The following is an 18,083-nucleotide window of genomic DNA, read 5'->3' on the forward strand; positions in this document are numbered from 1 at the left end:
GTGCAACGTCTTGTAGACACTTTGAAATACTATATACTTTCAAGTGTCTCAAAAACAGTGACATTGCTTTGGTATGGACAAGTTTAGAGGTGTTCCATGAAAAAATCTTTCTTCTGAATATTTTATGTAGTTTGCTAAAATGGCTGACATAACAATGTTCTTTCAGCCGGCAAAATTTCAAAAGCATGCACAAGATGAAAAAGGACTACTGTTTCTGCTATTTAGTAACAGTTAAGTTTAGACAAAAACACTTTTATCATAAAGTTGTTTTTTAGTATTATTTTTTTTTCAATTTTCTTATTTGCACAAACTGCCATATAATAATTATTCTGAAAATAAAAAGTTGACACTAAAATGTTTTAAACACTCATTGTTATGTACAATAAATAAATATAATATTTATCAATGAATTGGTTGATTCCAATAATAATTTCAAAGTGGCAAGCAGGTTTCTTACTTAGCGAGTTGAAATTTTACCAACTTGTCAAAAATGGATAGTGGCTTAAAAAGTTCTACCCCTGGATTTAGTGACACCAACCTTTTAAAAACATTTAACAAGAGATTCCTGTCAGCGATGTTCTAATATGAATTAATTGAGTGACATAAGACAGTGCTAAACGAATTCGTTTTGTGTAAACTTCAAGCGGCGTATCATACAAATTCTTGTATCGGTCACGATATTCTAAACATCTGATCGACTTTGGAAACTTAATTCCGGAATAATGCAATGCAAATCAGGTTTATGTAGTCAATGAAAAAGGTGACGACACAGGTAACCTTTAGTACCAACCAAAGGCATTTACAGCGTTATTTAGCAGCTTATATTTAATTTATTTCACATCATTCTAGGTGCAAGGTGTACGTTGCACTATCGCTTAATTACCCGTGATCATAGACTGTCAGATGACCTGGCCCAATACCAAACGGTGACGGCGAGTTCCACCTTTTGATATAACACTGTACTCTGGCCCTACACCAGACATCTATCTGTCATAATGTCTAAGTCTGGTGTCAGGACCAGAGTATCTCTGGCTATGTCAGACCGCAGTCTATTGGTCTACCGTTACTTTTGTTCTCTCAGGAAAAGCTACTTTATGAAACACCACAAGTCAATTGTATTGTTTTCTATCTCACATCTTTAATTACTGGTTAATTTTACTCTGAAGAAAGTTCAAACTTTTTAAAACATATATTATTCATAATCATACCCATTTAATGCATTAAACATAGTTTCATGTGTAAGCTAGCTGAAACATTATCAGGTGAGTTTGATTTGTAAGCATACATTTGTCTAACACTATAATGTGATAATTTACCTTTAGAACAGGAAGCAAAACATGCACATACATAAAATATTTCACTTTATCAGATAAATATACTATAGGTAGCTCTAACTCACATTCAAATTTTCTATACTGGTACATATAGTCAGTGCTATAGTATCTGTTTCCTGGTAGGCCATTTTCTTCCTGAATGTTGAAATTGTGAGGTGTTAATTTTGCTGTTGATTAAGTTAAGAAATCCTGGGATTTACTTTACTGGTCATGATAAATGTTGTGAAGCTGGTATATAGATTTCTTCATGTCGCGGTATGGTACTTTTTCTTCTGAGCCCGGTGTTACTTTCGATAAACATGGACACTGTGCCTATACCAGTATTTTATGGCCTACTAGCATCCAGGTAATATATTTATTTAACATTGTCAATTTTGTACCTTGTATTGGTGGATTTGGTTGGTTTACTATCCTAATGACAGTCAAGGTCATGTAAGGACGTGCCAGGTTTGTTGGTGGAGGAAAGCTGGAGTATCCGGAGAAAAATCTGTGACCAGCGGTCAATATTTGGCAACTGACTCAAATGGGATTCGACCCAGAGGTACAGGGCTTGTAGTAATATGTTGAGACATCTTAACCACTCGACCACCACGGCCCAGCAATGAGGGATACAGGGTATTTGACAATAGCATTTCAAGCTGTCCTGGGTTTTTTACATAGATTATATAGGGGAATGGCTAGGATCACATGATCAGTTGGATGAAGGGGGGTATTCGATGAATGTTGTGGTATTTAATGAAGATGGGGGTATTCGATGAATGTGGGGGTATTTGATGAATGTGGGGGTATTTGATGAATGTGGGGGTATTCGATGAATGTGGGGGTATTCGATGAATGTGGGGGTATTTGAGGAATATGGGGGTATTAGAGGAATGTGGGGGTATTCGAGGAATGTGAGGGTATTTGAGGAATGTGAGGGTATTTGAGGAATGTGGGGGTATTTGAGGAATGTGAGGGTATTTGAGGAATGTGAGGGTATTCGAGGAATGTAGAGGTATTAGAGGAATGTGGGGGTAATTGAGGAATGTGAGGGTATTTGAGGAATGTGGGGGGTATTTGAGGAATGTGAGGGTATTTGAGGAATTTGGGGGTATTCGAGGAATGTAGAGGTATTAGAGGAATGTGGGGTACTGAGGAATGTGGGAGTATTTGAGGAATGTGGGGATATTCAAGGAATGCGAAGGTATTTGAGGAATGTGAGGGTATTTGAGGAATGTGGGGATATTTGAGGAATGTGAGGGTATTTGCGGAATGTGAGGGTATTTGAGGAATGTAGAGGTATCAGAGGAATGTGGGGGTAATTGAGGAATGTGAGGGTATTTGAGGAATGTGGGGGTATTTGAGGAATGTGAGGGTATTTGAGGAATGTAGAGGTATTAGAGGAATGTGGGGGTATTTGAGGAATGTGGGGGTGTTTGAGGAATGTGGGGATATTCAAGGAATGCGAGTTATAGTTAGAGGGGTTCTATTATAAATTATAAAATAATGGTACTATAAGGTATGTATACTACTCCCTTTAGGTAAGATTCATTTTTGTTACTATTTGTACAATGGTCTCCTGTGATTTGCATTAACATTGCGAGTTCTTATTCCTTGTGGGACAGTTGCCAGGTATAGATCGGTGTTTTTTTCTCCTGGTATTTCACTGACATGTGCCTCAAACAAATAAACCTGGGATGTCCTTCCATACATGACCCTGGCTGTTCATAGCACATTGATCCAATAAAACAAAAAGAATTTTTATTTGAGTAAATTGATTTAAAATTTTTCCAATTCTTTTTCTTTATATTTCAACTTCATGAATTCATATCCATATTTTTTTAGCTTCCCCTGGTCTCTATTTATTTGTTTCTTTGTACTACATTCTATTCTCAACCTTTTCACAAGACCATGTCAGTGTATCCTGTACATTTTGTAGTCATTCCTCCTAAATTTTTGTATACAGCTGATTTACGAAATTAGTGTAAATATTTGAAAATGAGTCTTAAGAATGTCAACCTTCTTTATAAACATGCTAAACTGATGTTATAAGTTGGGTTGTTGTTGGTTTCTATAGATATACCGGTACATAATGCTTATGAAAGTATTATACCGGTAATAAGACTTAGTGTAAAATGTCTTCAAAAATATTTTACTGAATTTCAAAATTCCAAATATTATTTCCTAAATACATGTACAATGTAGCTTGTGCATTAAAATTTACTTCTTATAAGCCTTATAGAATGGAGCATATACACTTGTAATGTATGCCGTATTCGACCCAATAAGCGCCCCCTATCCCCTCCCTCTTCTTGAGACCTAACTTTCACTGACCTCAAATTAAATGTAGACTGAAAATATGAAAACCTTCCGTTACTATATGTGATTTCTTAACAAACTGATTTATGGCTTAGTTTGTGCAATGATTTTATGAAAATCTAGTTCAAACTTGGTTCTTTTAGGCAGCCCCTTATTTTTGTTTCAATTTGTGAAGCACCGTGGACGTTTATTGGGTCAAAAATTGCCATAAATGTGATGAGCAGGTTTGACTAGAAGATAGCATATTGTGTACTTCATTGTCGTATGGTATATACATATGGTAAATAATGTACATCTCTTTATCACAATAAAGGGACTCTCCAAAACTTGCTGGAATATTTAAATAACATCACTGATGTAACTTTGATCCTATACCCACATGTGCTGTTTGTCCTAAGTATACAGATCTATTGTAGTCACTTTCAATGGACTTACAATTTAAGTAAATACAGTAAAACCCCTTTAACTCGAACAACAGGGGACCAGATCAATAGTTCGAGGAATACAGGGTATTCAACTCATCTGAAGTTGGTCACGATAGATCGTCTACAGTTAACATGTCCTGTCTCAAACTATGACAAACAATGCACTGGCAATTGTGTAGGTACGTAATACTGACACCGTTAATCCCTTAGTTACCTAAAGGCACCCGTATAAACACAGATAGTGAGCTATTATCCATGTCGGTCGGTGCAGTCGGGTGTGACACAGGTAAAAAATTATCAAGGGTCGAACAACTGTTTGACGAATACATGGGTAAATACTATGTTTGGTTGGTTTGGTTTGATTAGTTTAACGTCCTATTAACAGCCAGGGTCATTTAAGGACGTGCCAGGTTTGTTGGTGGAGGAAAGCCGGAGTACCCGGAGAAAAACCACCGACCAGCGGTCAGTACCTGGCAAATGCCCCACATGGGATTCGAACTCGGAACCCAGAGGTGGAGGGCATGTGGTAATATGTCGGTACATCTTAACCACTCGGCCACCGCATCCCCTCATACTATGTATTTGATGAAATGGGGATATATTTCTGTTCGAGGAATAATGGGTATTCAATTAATCGCTGTTCGAGCTATCCAGGGTTTTGTTACATAGATTATATAGGGACACCATCGGGACCGTACGACCAGTTCGACGAATAGGGGGTATTCGAGGATACTGTACTTGATTTCGTGGGTCAACTTGTCTTAAGACTATGAAAGTAATTAATGATGTCATTGATTATGATATTGTGAAAGAAATGATAAAAATGAACACCTACTGAAGCAATAAAAATGTTCTTTTGAAAATATTACCAAAAACATATCATCTTTTATTAGAACATATCAAATCTCTATTATCCATTTACATTGGGATCTGTATGTAGAGGGCCGTGATTTCTGTGTGGTTCAGATGTCCTGACCTATTATCACTAGACCTCCACCTCTTGGATACAAATTCAAATCCCAGTTGGGGCAGTTACAACACATATAACTTTAAATAATCACTATAATATTTGATGATATAAGGACTGCAGTGGTTGAGTGGTTAATATGTTCCAAAGTCCAATAATAATGGATTTTTTTTTAATCTATGTTGTTAATTTAAACAGAATTGTGCTAATTGTGTTATGTTTGAGGATTCACTGATTTGATATTGTGATACATACAACTCTAGATATTTTCACAGTTTAAAAAACATTAACAAAACTTACGCTATAAACTAATCAAGAACGAAAATAAAGAGACAACTCTGTCTAAGAGTACATTGAAATTTGCACATATTTCGGAAACAAACCAGTTCTAATAGAAATTAAATTAGTTGGTTTTACTTTGATATGCCAGAAAATGCCATCTAATACTTAATAGGTTATATAGGGACGCAGTCGGGACCGTACCACCAGTTCGACGATCGGCAATCAAGAAAAACTGACCTATTTTTTTTTAAACCGCGATTTTTTAATAAACAGGCTCTATACACCATTGACGCATCTCTTACCTTAAAGAGAAATACTTTATCTTTTCAATGAATGCTTGATGAACAAAATTGGCAAAGTATTGACAAAGTTATGACCTGATGAATCGAGAAATTTACAAAAAATATGCTAGGTAGACATTTCCCCTGTCCGCTCAAAATGTCGTCTCACCTCTAATGGATACCTCAAAAACTAAGCCGAAATCACAAAATCTACACTTGATACTATAATATAAATATCAATACTGTTAGTTAAAAAATTTCAGACCAGGACCCTGTGAATGTCTCAATTGCCCCGCTACTCATGAGATATCCAAGCATGGACAACGGAACCTACAGAGCTTCAATAAGAAAGGCTCTATGTTTCTAATTTTGGTTCTCTCAAATAATTTGAGCAAATAATTCTTATATTTCATTCATCTGCCCACATTGGAGGTTTGTAAGTGGTTAGTGTGTTGTGTTATGATATAGAAGTACCGTATAACAGCTGTTGTTTCTGACATTACAGGGATGTGTGAAGAAACAAATTCTATCAGACAGGAAAGTTTATGTGGGAAACGCTAGACCATACCCTGGTGAGGATGTCGCTGTACTCCATACACAGAAGTTTCCCAACAACAGGGTCATCTCATCTAAGGTAAACAACAGGGTCATCTCATCTAAGGTAAACCACAGGGTTATCTCATCTAAGGTAAACAATAGGGTCATCTCATCTAAGGTAAACAACAGGGTCATCTCATCTAAGGTAAACTACAGGGTTATCTCATCTAAGGTAAACAACAGGGTTATCTCATCTAAGGTAATCAACAGGGTTATCTCATCTAAGGTAAACAACAGGGTTATCTCATCTAAGGTAAACTACAGGGTTATCTCATTTAAGGTAAAGAACAGGCTTATCTCATCTAAGGTAAAACAACAGGGTCATCTCATCTAAGGTAAACAACAGGGTCATCTCATCTAAGGTAAACTACAGGGTTATCTCATCTTAGGTAAACTACAGGGTTATCTCATCTAAGGTAAAACAACAGGGTCATCTAATCTAAGTAAACAACAGGGTTATTTCATCTAAGGTAAACAACAGGGCCATTTCATCTAAGGTGAACAACAGGGTCATCTCATCTAAGGTAAACAACAGGGTTATCTCACCTAAGGTAAAACAACAGGGTCATCTAATCTAAGGTAAACAACAGGGTTATCACATCTAAGGTAAACAACAGGTCATCACATCTAAGGTAAACAGCAGGGTTATCACATCTAAGGTAAACAGCAGGTCATCACATCTAAGGTAAACAGCAGGGTTATCACATCTAAGGTAAACAACAGGGTCGTCTCATCTGTGGTATCACCTCATCTCAGGATCATATAATATATTGTAAAACCATCAGTATGCAAAGCTCTGGTATTACTATAATATTTACTTGCCCTTTGATAAAATATCCCTATCCTTCATATTCATATATGAAGGAGAATTATAAGTCTACCTCTGGGATCACAAAATATTGTAAAATCATGGGTATTACATATTGCTTGACCCTCTGGTAGAATATCCCTAATTTTCCCTATCCACATATGAGAGTTGTTTAATCTATCCTATTCACTGTTTACCTGGTACAGGTGCTGCCTATTGATTAAGATAATACACAGGTAGATAGACTGTCCTGTTAGACACTCCCTTAGGATGAATATTTCATTGATAAAGTTAATCAACTCACCTGGTCTTCATGACAAGTACACACTTATATAGTCAGGTCAATATACATGTACATGCTATCGGTAGTAACAATGAAATTATCTACAATTTTATAGACAGCTGTTTATGGGCATGTAAGGCCCTCCATATAGTAATTTTTGGCTACCAGGTATACAAGCTAGTGCCTAAATACAGTAATTGGTGCTCGATTGGAACTAACTGTTTGATTGTAAACCACACACACCCTCACCCAACTAACAAATTGAAAGTTGGAGTGTTATTATATATGATTTAGGTTGTTTTTTGTCTGTTCATCTGCAGATATAACAATCAACCAACTACTTCTCCTAAACTACTGGAAGGATTTTAACAAAACCAATTATCATTAAACAATGCAGATGTGCCTAATCTAAGAACAAGTACTGCCACCTTTATAGTTGTATGCCCCTCCGGTACAAACTTTTTAACGGCTAATCATCCAAAACTACTATGATTGCAGAGTTATGTCCCTTCTCAATAAATCATTGACAGGCTACTCCTTTTACACTACTGGAGGGATCTCAAAGAAACTTTATGTAAATAACCTTCTACAATGTAGATATTCCTAATTTATATTAGAATCTGTTAACAGGATTATGCCCCTTTGTTACAAAATAATTGGAAACGGAGAAAAACAGGAAGGATTTCAATGAAACATGATGGAATTATATACAGTATAGATTTGTATAGGAAAAAGTCACCTCAAACTTTTTTTTAAAGTTATACCCCTTTGAATCCTTACATTATTCAGTTGTAATTATATACAAATGCTTGTAATATTTTTCACATTTCGTATACATGTACTGTAACATAACTATAAGCTTGTGGTGTTTTTGTGTGTATTTTGTACTTGTGTATTTGTTACAGTATACTGTACTTAATTTCCTGCCTAAGAACCTGTTCGAGCAGTTCCGGAGGATAGCTAACTTCTACTTTCTATGTGTTGGCATTATACAGGTATGTAAATAAAAATACACTTGTTTAAATAACTCTCATAGGTATCTTATACAAATACCTTTTTAAAAAAAATGAATTTAAAGCTTCATTCTCTGACAAAGTTTTTGCGTGTTGTTGTCTGGTATCTTTGCTGACATTTTGAACTGATCGTTGATACCATAAATAATCAGTTGGAGAACAAAATCAAATGAAACATCTCTTTTACTACAGATGAACTGTGTTTTGTTTTCAGTTGATGATTGATACACCTGTTACACCCATAACTAGTATAGCCCCTCTGGTGTTCGTCGTGTCTGTTACTGCCATCAAACAGGTGAGAAATCTTGTATTTCTTCCTTACATGTGACCCTCAAAACCCTACCCCTATCCTCCCTCCCAATCCCCCCTACCCCTACCTTCCCTCCCCACCCCCTACCCTCCATCATCCATCACTAGTATGGCCCCTCTGGTGTTCGTCGTGTCTGTTACTGCCATCAAACAGGTGAGAAATCTTGTATTTCTTCCTTACATGTGACCCTCAAAACCCTACCCCTATCCTCCCTCCCAATCCCCCCTACCCCTACCTTCCCTCCCCACCCCCCTACCCTCCATCATCCATCACTAGTATGGCCCATCTGGTGTTCATCAAACAGGTATAAGTACAGTATAACTTGTCTAAACCGAACCCTGTATAAACCGGAAACTTGTCTATACCGATTAATTTGTTTGGTCCCGGCAAATTTCTTAATAAACTATAGTACCCAAAACCTGCATAATCCGGAACCTGTCTACTCTGAAAACCGGAACTGTCCAGGTAATGTTAATATACCTTTCTTTGTAAAATTAACTTGGGCAAACCGGCAGCAATGTTTTCACAACATGGGACTAATCATGAGGCGCCTAAGGGGATTTACCTGTATCGGTATACTAAGGGCTAGATAAGTGACAACTTTTCACTTTTCATTCAACGGTTTTGTTACATGAACAATGTATTTGTGAATACTTTTCACGGTCATTTCTAACAATAAAATATACACATAACTTCTGAGAGTTCATTTGAATGTAGCACACCAAGAGAAATGGATCGTACATGTATACACCTCAGAAACCAAGAAACAGTAGGATGGAATTCTGTGTTCTACCATGTACATATGTGAGAATAAATGTTTGTGCTGTAATTAAAAAAAATCTTCTGATGATTTCCATGTGAACATATTGTGATAAGGTTCTATCCTCTATAAACTGGACACCTGTATAAACCGAACAAATAGACTGGTCCCGTTCACATCCGGTTTAGATAAGTTATACTGTATAATATACCTTCCTTCCAACCTCCAAAAACTTTGTTATATAGGACAGACAAACAATAAGACAAGTTTGTTAAATGATGGACAGACAAACAGACAAGGTTGTTAAATGATGGACAGACAAACAGACAAGGTTGTTAAATGATGGACAGACAGACAAACAGACAAGTTTGTTAAATGATGGACAGACAAACAGACAAGGTTGTTAAATGATGGACAGACAGACAAACAGACAAGTTTGTTAAATGATGGACAGACAGACAGACAAGGTTGTTAAATGATGGACAGACAGACAAACAGACAAGGTTGTTAAATGATGGACAGACAGACAAACAGACAAGTTTGTTAAATGATGGACAGACAGACAAACAGACAAGTTTGTTAAATGATGGACAGACAGACAAACAGACAAGTTTGTTAAATGATGGACAGACAGACAAACAGACAAGGTTGTTAAATGATGGACAGACAGACAAGTATGTTGAATGATGGATAGACACACAGACAGACAAACAGACAAGGTTGTTAAATGATGGACAGACAGACAAACAGACAAGTTTGTTAAATGATGGACAGACAGACAAGTTTGTTGAATGATGGACAGACAAAAAAACAAACAAGTTTGTTAAATGATGGACAGACAGACAAACAGACAAGGTTGTTAAATGATGGACAGACAAACAGACAAGGTTGTTAAATGATGGACAGACAGACAAACAGACAAGGTTGTTAAATGATGGACAGACAGACAAAAAGACAAGTTTGTTAAATGATGGACAGACAGACAGACAAACAGACAAGTTTGTTAAATGATGGACAGACAAACAAACAGACAAGTTTGTTAAATGATGGACAGACAGACAAACAGACAAGTTTGTTAAATGATGGACAGACAGACAAACAGACAAGTTTGTTAAATGATGGACAGACAGACAAACAGACAAGTTTGTTAAATGATGGACAGACAAACAAACAGACAAGGTTGTTAAATGATGGACAGACAAACAGACAAGGTTGTTAAATGATGGACAGACAAGACAAACAGACAAGGTTGTTAAATGATGGACAGACAGACAAGTTTGTTGAATGATGGATAGACAGACAGACAGACAAACAGACAAGTTTGTTAAATGATGGACAGACAGACAGACAAACAGACAAGTTTGTTAAATGATGGACAGACAGACAAACAGACAAGTTTGTTAAATGATGGACAGACAGACAAACAGACAAGTTTGTTAAATGATGGACAGACAGACAAACAGACAAGTTTGTTAAATGATGGACAGACAGACAGACAGACAGACAAACAGACAAGATTGATCCATGTTGGACAAACTAAATGATTGACAGACATACAGAAAAACAGTTTCTTCAGTGATGGTCTTTGTCTATGTTATCAGGGCTATGAGGACTTTTTACGACACAAAGCAGACAAAGAAGTCAATAACAGGAGGACACTAGTGATCAGAGATGGAGAACTCCAGGAAATAAAAGCCATGAAGATCAAGGTATGTCCTTGATGAGGACTCTGTATTATATTGTGGCTGTTGAGTAGTCAGCTTAATGAGGACCCTAAGGCTATTATGATTACTGTCCTTCATTTTGCATCATAAGTCATCTAACCTGAAGGGTCAGGATGACCAGACCTATAGTCATCATGCTTCTTCCGTTGCAGTGCGCCGTTTGTAAACTTTTCGTTCAAACGACTTCTCCTCAATAACTAAAAGGCCTAAAGACTTTATATTGGGTCTGTGACATGCTGGGATGAAGGGCTACCAAGTTTGTTCAAATGAATGACCTTGATCTTCATTCAAGGTCACAGAGGTCAAATAGGCTAAAATCTTTAAACGACTTCTTCTCAAGAACCGAAATGCCCGGGATACTCATATTAGGCTTGCAGCATGCTGAGATGAAGGGCTACCAAGTTTTTTCAAATGAATGACCTTGACCTTCATTCAAGGTCACAGGGGACAAATAGGTGAAAATCTTTATATAACTTCTTGAGAATAAATAGGAGGCCTAGAGACCTGATATTTGGCCTGTGACATGCTGGGATGAAGAGCTACCAAGTTTGTTCAAATGAATGACCTTGATCTTTATTCAAGGTCACAGAGGTCAAATAGGCTATAATCTTTAAACGACTTCTTCTCAAGAACTGAAATGCCCGGGATACTCATATTGGGCCTGCAGCATGCTGAGATGAAGGGCTACCAAGTTTTTTCAAATGAATGACCTTCATTCAAGGTCACAGGGGTCAAATAGGCTAAAATCTTTAAACGACTACGTTGTATAGTGCTAATAGTCAGATGACCGTTAAGGCCCATGGGCCTCTTGTTTTAATATAATCTTCTATGTGGCATTTGAACTTTTTCAATTAAAAACATGCCTTTTCTTATTGACACAACTAAAAAAATTTTATGAAATGAAATTTTATGTCATTTTGAATATTTATAAATAGATATGTATCCCCAGATTAGTAATAACTTTCTAGACTATAAACCTATGAGAAATAATATGTGCTCTGTATTTGACCAGAAACAAAATATGTATGATATACCATCATGTACATACGATCAACAGAGGTACCCCTGTCTGGGTCAAGGGGTTTTTCAATATACTAAGTACTAATTTACAGTTAGACATAAAAGAATGACTTTCAATTGATGAGTAATAAAAGAAATTTTTAGATGGTATGGACACAAGTTTTGAAATAAATATTGTTTTGGCTCAAATATATTAATAAAAGAAAAATATTTTAGTTAATCTATCCAAAAAAAAAAAAGAGGTGAAATTACTTATTTTCATGTTTGAAACAATCAGATTTAACCATCATAATGGGAAAAGTGGTCATATATTAGATCATAAAGTTTGAAATTTATTTTGATTTATAAATTTTTAAAATAATACTAAGTAGTTAGCCAAGAGAAATTGCCTATAACCGTCAGCAAAAAAAATAAAGATGTTTCCAATTTGTTTGAGTATATGTTTCTGATTTGACATGCTGGACCTGTAGTACTATATATCAGAGATGGCCACCGTAATATCGGGGTTAAGATGTCACCGTTTTATCTAGCGTACACCTTGTGTGTATATTTACTGTAGATAAGTTATCAGTTGTAGTTTACATGTAGTAGGTACATTTGTATCTACAATAGGTAGACAATATAGATAATTAGATGCATGAGTAGATTCTATGTTCGGCCTCCGCTCACCGACGGGTTTATTGTGTTCAACATTATTTTAGTTGTCTTCTTCTATATTCAATTTATAAGTAATTGTACATCATGTGACCATTTTTGGTTCATTTGTGTCTTGATAAAGGGTGATTTGACATTTGACATTATATCAAACGGTTCAAATAACTTCCCAGTCCATCATTATGTACACAGCAATAGATAACTGAATTGTCAGTAACAACAGCAGAGGTATCATAACATCTAAAAAAACCAGATCATCTATTAGGTCATCATAAACTATCAGAGAGAGGAAAAAACATTTCCAGATATATTGTGTATAGACTAAAAGATTAAAATGTAGTATGTTCTGTGAATTTCAAGTTTTCAAAATTAAAACCACCTTTTCGTTGGTAGAATTCACCTTGAAATTGCCTTTAAATGCAATAAATATAAAATGATACAAGAATGAAATTATTATCAACTTTTGAAATACAAGTGTACATCTAAAATCAAACCCGCCTTAGCGACCACCTCTGTATAAAGACCCCCTGCTTAATGAGACCATTTTCCCAAGGTACCATATGGTCAGTTTCAACACAATTTGACATGTGTATAAGGACCACCCAACTATAAAGACATTTTTCTTGGTCCCTCAGATGGTCCTTATAGACTGTACATTATAATTATTGTTATCAATATTAAGACAGCTCACACGCGCTAGACAGTTATGTTATGTCATCAATACATGCGGCGTGCATTGTAGGTGACGTCACCTGCATAGCTGGAAACACACGGGAATTTCATCTTCTTTTTTTTCTTCTACTAAGAATGGGAGAAAAAGAATTAAACATGGGTCTGTCAAGTGGACAGGGATATCTCAACCCTCATTAAAGATATTGGCCGTCAACCCTCGGCAAGCCTTTGGTTGACATTACAAAATCTTTCACTCTTGTTGAAATATCCCTGTCCACTTGACAGACCCATGTAAAATTCCATTAGATTCTATAGCCAAGTAGTCTTTATACACAGGTCAGATGGTGTTATAGATGACCTTGTGGGGGTCTAAGAAAGTTACAGTTTATAATAAGCAGGTTGTCTTATACTGAGGGTGTTGCTAAGACAGATATCAGTTTAGTTCACTTCTCTTGTCTGTCCTGTCTTATCCTTTTTACACTCATTGCCAGTCATTTTGTGTCCCAATTATTATTTCATATGCTACTGTAAATGTACTAATTTTAGTGGTAGTTTTGAATTCACAGGTTTGTGCAAATACTCTTCATAGATTAAAAAGTCAAATTTATAAAATCACTGACCGACTTCAAGGGTCAGTATATGTCTTTGTTTCATTATGTATCCGAACTCAGGTGACCGTTAATTAGGCCCATGCGCCTCTTGATACAGGTAGGAGACATTGTTAGGTTAGCTATAGTACAGCTGTAATGAATAACTGTATTTTTACAGATAGGAGACATCGTAAGGTTAGCTATAGTACAGCTGTAATGAATAACTGTATTTTTACAGGTAGGAGACATTGTTAGGTTAGCTATAGTACAGCTGTAATGAGTAACTGTATTTTTACAGGTAGGAGACATTGTTAGGTTAGCTATAGTACAGCTGTAATGAGTAACTGTATTTTTACAGGTAGGAGATATCGTTAGGTTAGCTATAGTACAGCTGTAATGAATAACTGTATTTTTACAGGTAGGAGACATCGTTAGGTTAGCTATAGTACAGCTGTAATGAGTAACTGTATTTTTACAGGTAGGAGACATTGTTAGGTTAGCTATAGTACAGCTGTAATGAGTAACTATATTTTTACAGGTAGGAGACATCGTTAGGTTAGCTATAGTACAGCTGTAATGAGTAACTGTATTTTTACAGGTAGGGGACATCGTTAGGTTAGCTATAGTACAGCTGTAATGAATAACTGTATTTTTACAGGTAGGAGACATCGTTAGGTTAGCTATAGTACAGCTGTAATGAGTAACTGTATTTTTACAGGTAGGAGACATCGTTAGGGTAGCTATAGTACAGCTGTAATGAGTAACTGTATTTTTACAGGTAGGAGACATCGTTAGGTTAGCTATAGTACAGCTGTAATGAATAACTGTATTTTTACAGGTAGGAGACATCGTTAGGTTAGCTATAGTACAGCTGTAATGAGTAACTGGATTGTTACAGATAGGAGACATTGTTAGGTTAGCTATAGTACAGCTGTAATGAGTAACTATATTTTTACAGGTAGGAGACATCGTTAGGGTAGCTATAGTACAGCTGTAATGAGTAACTATATTTTTACAGGTAGGGGACATCGTTAGGGTAGCTATAGTACAGCTGTAATGAGTAACTGTATTTTTACAGGTAGGAGACATCGTTAGGTTAGCTATAGTACAGCTGTAATGAGTAACTGTATTTTTACAGGTAGGAGACATCGTTAGGGTAGCTATAGTAATGCTGTAATGAGTAACTATATTTTTACAGGTAGGAGACATCGTTAGGGTAGCTATAGTACAGCTGTAATGAGTAACTGGATTTTTACAGGTAGGAGACATCGTTAGGGTAGCTATAGTACAGCTGTAATGAATAACTGTATTTTTACAGGTAGGGGACATCGTTAGGGTAGCTATAGTACAGCTGTAATGAGTAACTGTATTTTTACAGGTAGGAGACATCGTTAGGTTAGCTATAGTACAGCTGTAATGAGTAACTATTTTTTTACAGGTAGGTGACATCGTTAGGGTAGCTGTAGTACAGCTGTAATGAGTAACTGTATTTTTACAGGTGGGAGACATTGTACGGGTAGAAAAAAACCAGGAGTTTCCATGTGACTTGGTCATGTTATCGTCATGTGATGAGGAGGGTCAATGTTATGTCACCACAGCCAATCTCGACGGAGAAACAAACCTAAAGGTAATAACTATGAAAGAAATTACTGATATTAAAGTACCCGTGGGTAAAATATTCTATGATAAATTACATGATAAATTACATTATATATATACTCAGTGAAAGAAAAACCTCCATACCAAATTCTAACTTTTACAATTTCTTAACAACATAATTAACATATTGTTTATTAATTATAAAAACTTTTATAATGATAAAGATTGTTTTCTTTAAAAACTAGAAATCCATTCAATTGAATTAATGATAAATGTATAATTCTTTTTATTTTTCTTTGATTAGTTATTAGTATAAGTTGTTATATATAAATTGTATGTGTGACTTGACTCATATCCATATTTTTCCCTTTGATGATAATTCAGTATATTTTGTTTTTGTAATATGACATCATTTTAAACTTGAACTATTTAACGTGAGCCTGAATGACAAACAAGCATGGAGAGAGTGAGAGACATATTGCAGTGCTTTTTATAGGGTGACCTATGAGATATGGTCATGAACCTGTAGTTTATTTTGGCCTTTTAAAGTCAGGGGTCACACACTTTGTCAATTGGCAATTGCTAGTAATGTAATATGACAGCCATAGGGCTAAATGGAGAAAGTCATCATCTTAAATTTGAGCCAGAAAGATTTGTTTTGTTTTTTTCCTTTTTTAATATCCCATCTTTTCTGTTGCCAGACGCATATGTGTGTAGCAGATACACGGAGGTACCGGACTGTTCCTGACTTCCAGGACCTCCAAGCATACATAGAGTGCCAGCAGCCGATCGCCGACTTGTACAGGTTCAACGGGCGCATCACGGTCAAATCAAGCATAAAGGAAGAAGTCAGTTCTCTTGGTCCACCCAACATACTTCTTCGTGGGGCAAGATTAAAAAATACACCTTATATTTATGGTAAAGTAGATACTTCATGGTCAGAAAAAATTAAGTCTTTATAATTGAAATGTTAAAGATCAAGCTCAAGTTAAGATCAAATGCAAAGTCTACAGAAATGATACCTGCAGTTTGAAAAATTATATCAAAAATTTGATTTCTCAATAAACCAAAAAGTGGAAGAAGAAAATGATTTATTTTTAATGTGGTTAAGGATGTCACAAGGTTGGATAACTCTGGATTAATTGGACTTGACATGATAACTTATAACCTGCTGGTTTTCAATCAAACTAATAGACAATCTGCATGACTGATGAATAGTCTGGTTACAGCATATGATAATGATATCTTAAGGTTTTAGTTCGGTGTATGTCATAACATGTGTCAATTATAATCACTTGATTGTCTTTTGTAGGTTGTGCAATATACACTGGACCAGAAACCAAAATGGCATTGAATTCCAAAAATAAAGTTACAAAGTTTTCTAAAGTTGAGAGGTAAAACTAAATCACCTATCTTCATATAGATGTATACCTTTATGTTTGCCATGATAATGCAATACTGTCTGAAATACTACATTTACTTTGGCCTTCAGTTTTGCCATGATTGAGTCCAGGGGTGGATATAACATCAGTGATAGTAACCCCTGGAGTATCGAGGATGCACCTTTTTCTTATAAAGTTTCATCCATTCCTGTTTTATCCTGTTCAAACTTCACATGAAGGTAGAGTCACTTGTGTTTGAAGATATTTCTTACTAGAACTGTTACAGTAAATAAAACTATGTTTTCAGAGCGATGAATACATTTTTGATCATCTTCCTCGTCGTTTTGTTGGTGGAATCGGTGACGTGTACTGGCCTGAAATATTGGTTTGTGAATCATTCCAATGTTAAGGACAAACTGTGGTACGTCCCAGACATGGACAAAGAATCAGAACTCACAGTAAGTAAACCTTAGTTAACAGTCAGTACACCACAGCTGAAAAGTCAGAAATCATGATTATTGTACTAACTGGTCAGAAATCATGATTATTGTACTAACTGGTCAGAAATCATGATTATTGTACTAACTGGTCAGAAATCATGATTATTGTACTAACTGGTCAGAAATCATGATTATTGTACTAACTGGTCAGAAATCATGATTATTGTACTAACTGGTCAGAAATCATGATTATTGTACTAACTGGTCAGAAATCATGATTATTGTACTAACTGATCATGGTACAATTACACTTATGAGGATTGTCATCGTTTTTAAGTGAGAAGCATTCTTTGAATATTTTCTCAATATTGGTATCATCGGTATCAGACACAATTAACTTAAATGTGGTTGACCTCACCTTTACATGCACTGTACCAGTACATTATTTTTTCTTATATTCTTTCTCAAGCAAATGTGCTGTCATTATAATGAATTTATAATTTCATGAAAAACTTGATTGACATTTCCTTAAATGTAAAGTTTCAAAAATTTCTACAAAAACTATGGTACGTTTGTCTATGATTGGAGAATATTGAAGACAATTTACATATTATTGGTATTAATTGATGATTTAATTCTTACAT

General features: G+C 35.7%; 1 protein-coding gene and 1 pseudogene across 10 annotated transcripts in view; one reads left to right on the forward strand and one right to left on the reverse strand.

Moving 5' to 3' along the window:
• The window catches only part of LOC138308258 (uncharacterized), a 465,904-nt pseudogene that overhangs the window by 29,176 nt on the left and 418,645 nt on the right, over window positions 1-18,083 (reverse strand).
• Window positions 1-18,083, forward strand: part of LOC138307326 (phospholipid-transporting ATPase IF-like) — a 59,200-nt gene that overhangs the window by 2,937 nt on the left and 38,180 nt on the right. For 6 of the 10 annotated variants that reach the window (XR_011205968.1, XR_011205966.1, XR_011205967.1 and 3 more), the window contains exons 1-9: window positions 1,425-1,680; window positions 6,093-6,221; window positions 8,181-8,270; window positions 8,503-8,583; window positions 10,960-11,067; window positions 15,517-15,645; window positions 16,319-16,535; window positions 16,930-17,011; window positions 17,307-17,457. Coding sequence is in view for 7 of the 10 variants with exons in the window: in XM_069248008.1 (XP_069104109.1) it covers window positions 1,582-1,680; window positions 6,093-6,221; window positions 8,181-8,270; window positions 8,503-8,583; window positions 10,960-11,067; window positions 15,517-15,645; window positions 16,319-16,535; window positions 16,930-17,011; window positions 17,307-17,457 (1,086 nt within the window). In the remaining 3 variants the exon portion in view is untranslated. Of the gene's footprint in view, window positions 1-1,423; window positions 1,681-6,092; window positions 6,222-8,180; window positions 8,271-8,502; window positions 8,584-8,698; window positions 8,752-10,959; window positions 11,068-15,516; window positions 15,646-16,318; window positions 16,536-16,929; window positions 17,012-17,306; window positions 17,458-18,083 lie in introns of those variants that run through there. The other 4 variants (XM_069248007.1, XM_069248013.1, XM_069248010.1 and 1 more) reach the window with 3 other exon arrangements.

The sequence above is a fragment of the Argopecten irradians genome, chromosome 14 (assembly GCF_041381155.1).
Source record: "Argopecten irradians isolate NY chromosome 14, Ai_NY, whole genome shotgun sequence".
NCBI lineage: Eukaryota > Metazoa > Mollusca > Bivalvia > Pectinida > Pectinidae > Argopecten > Argopecten irradians.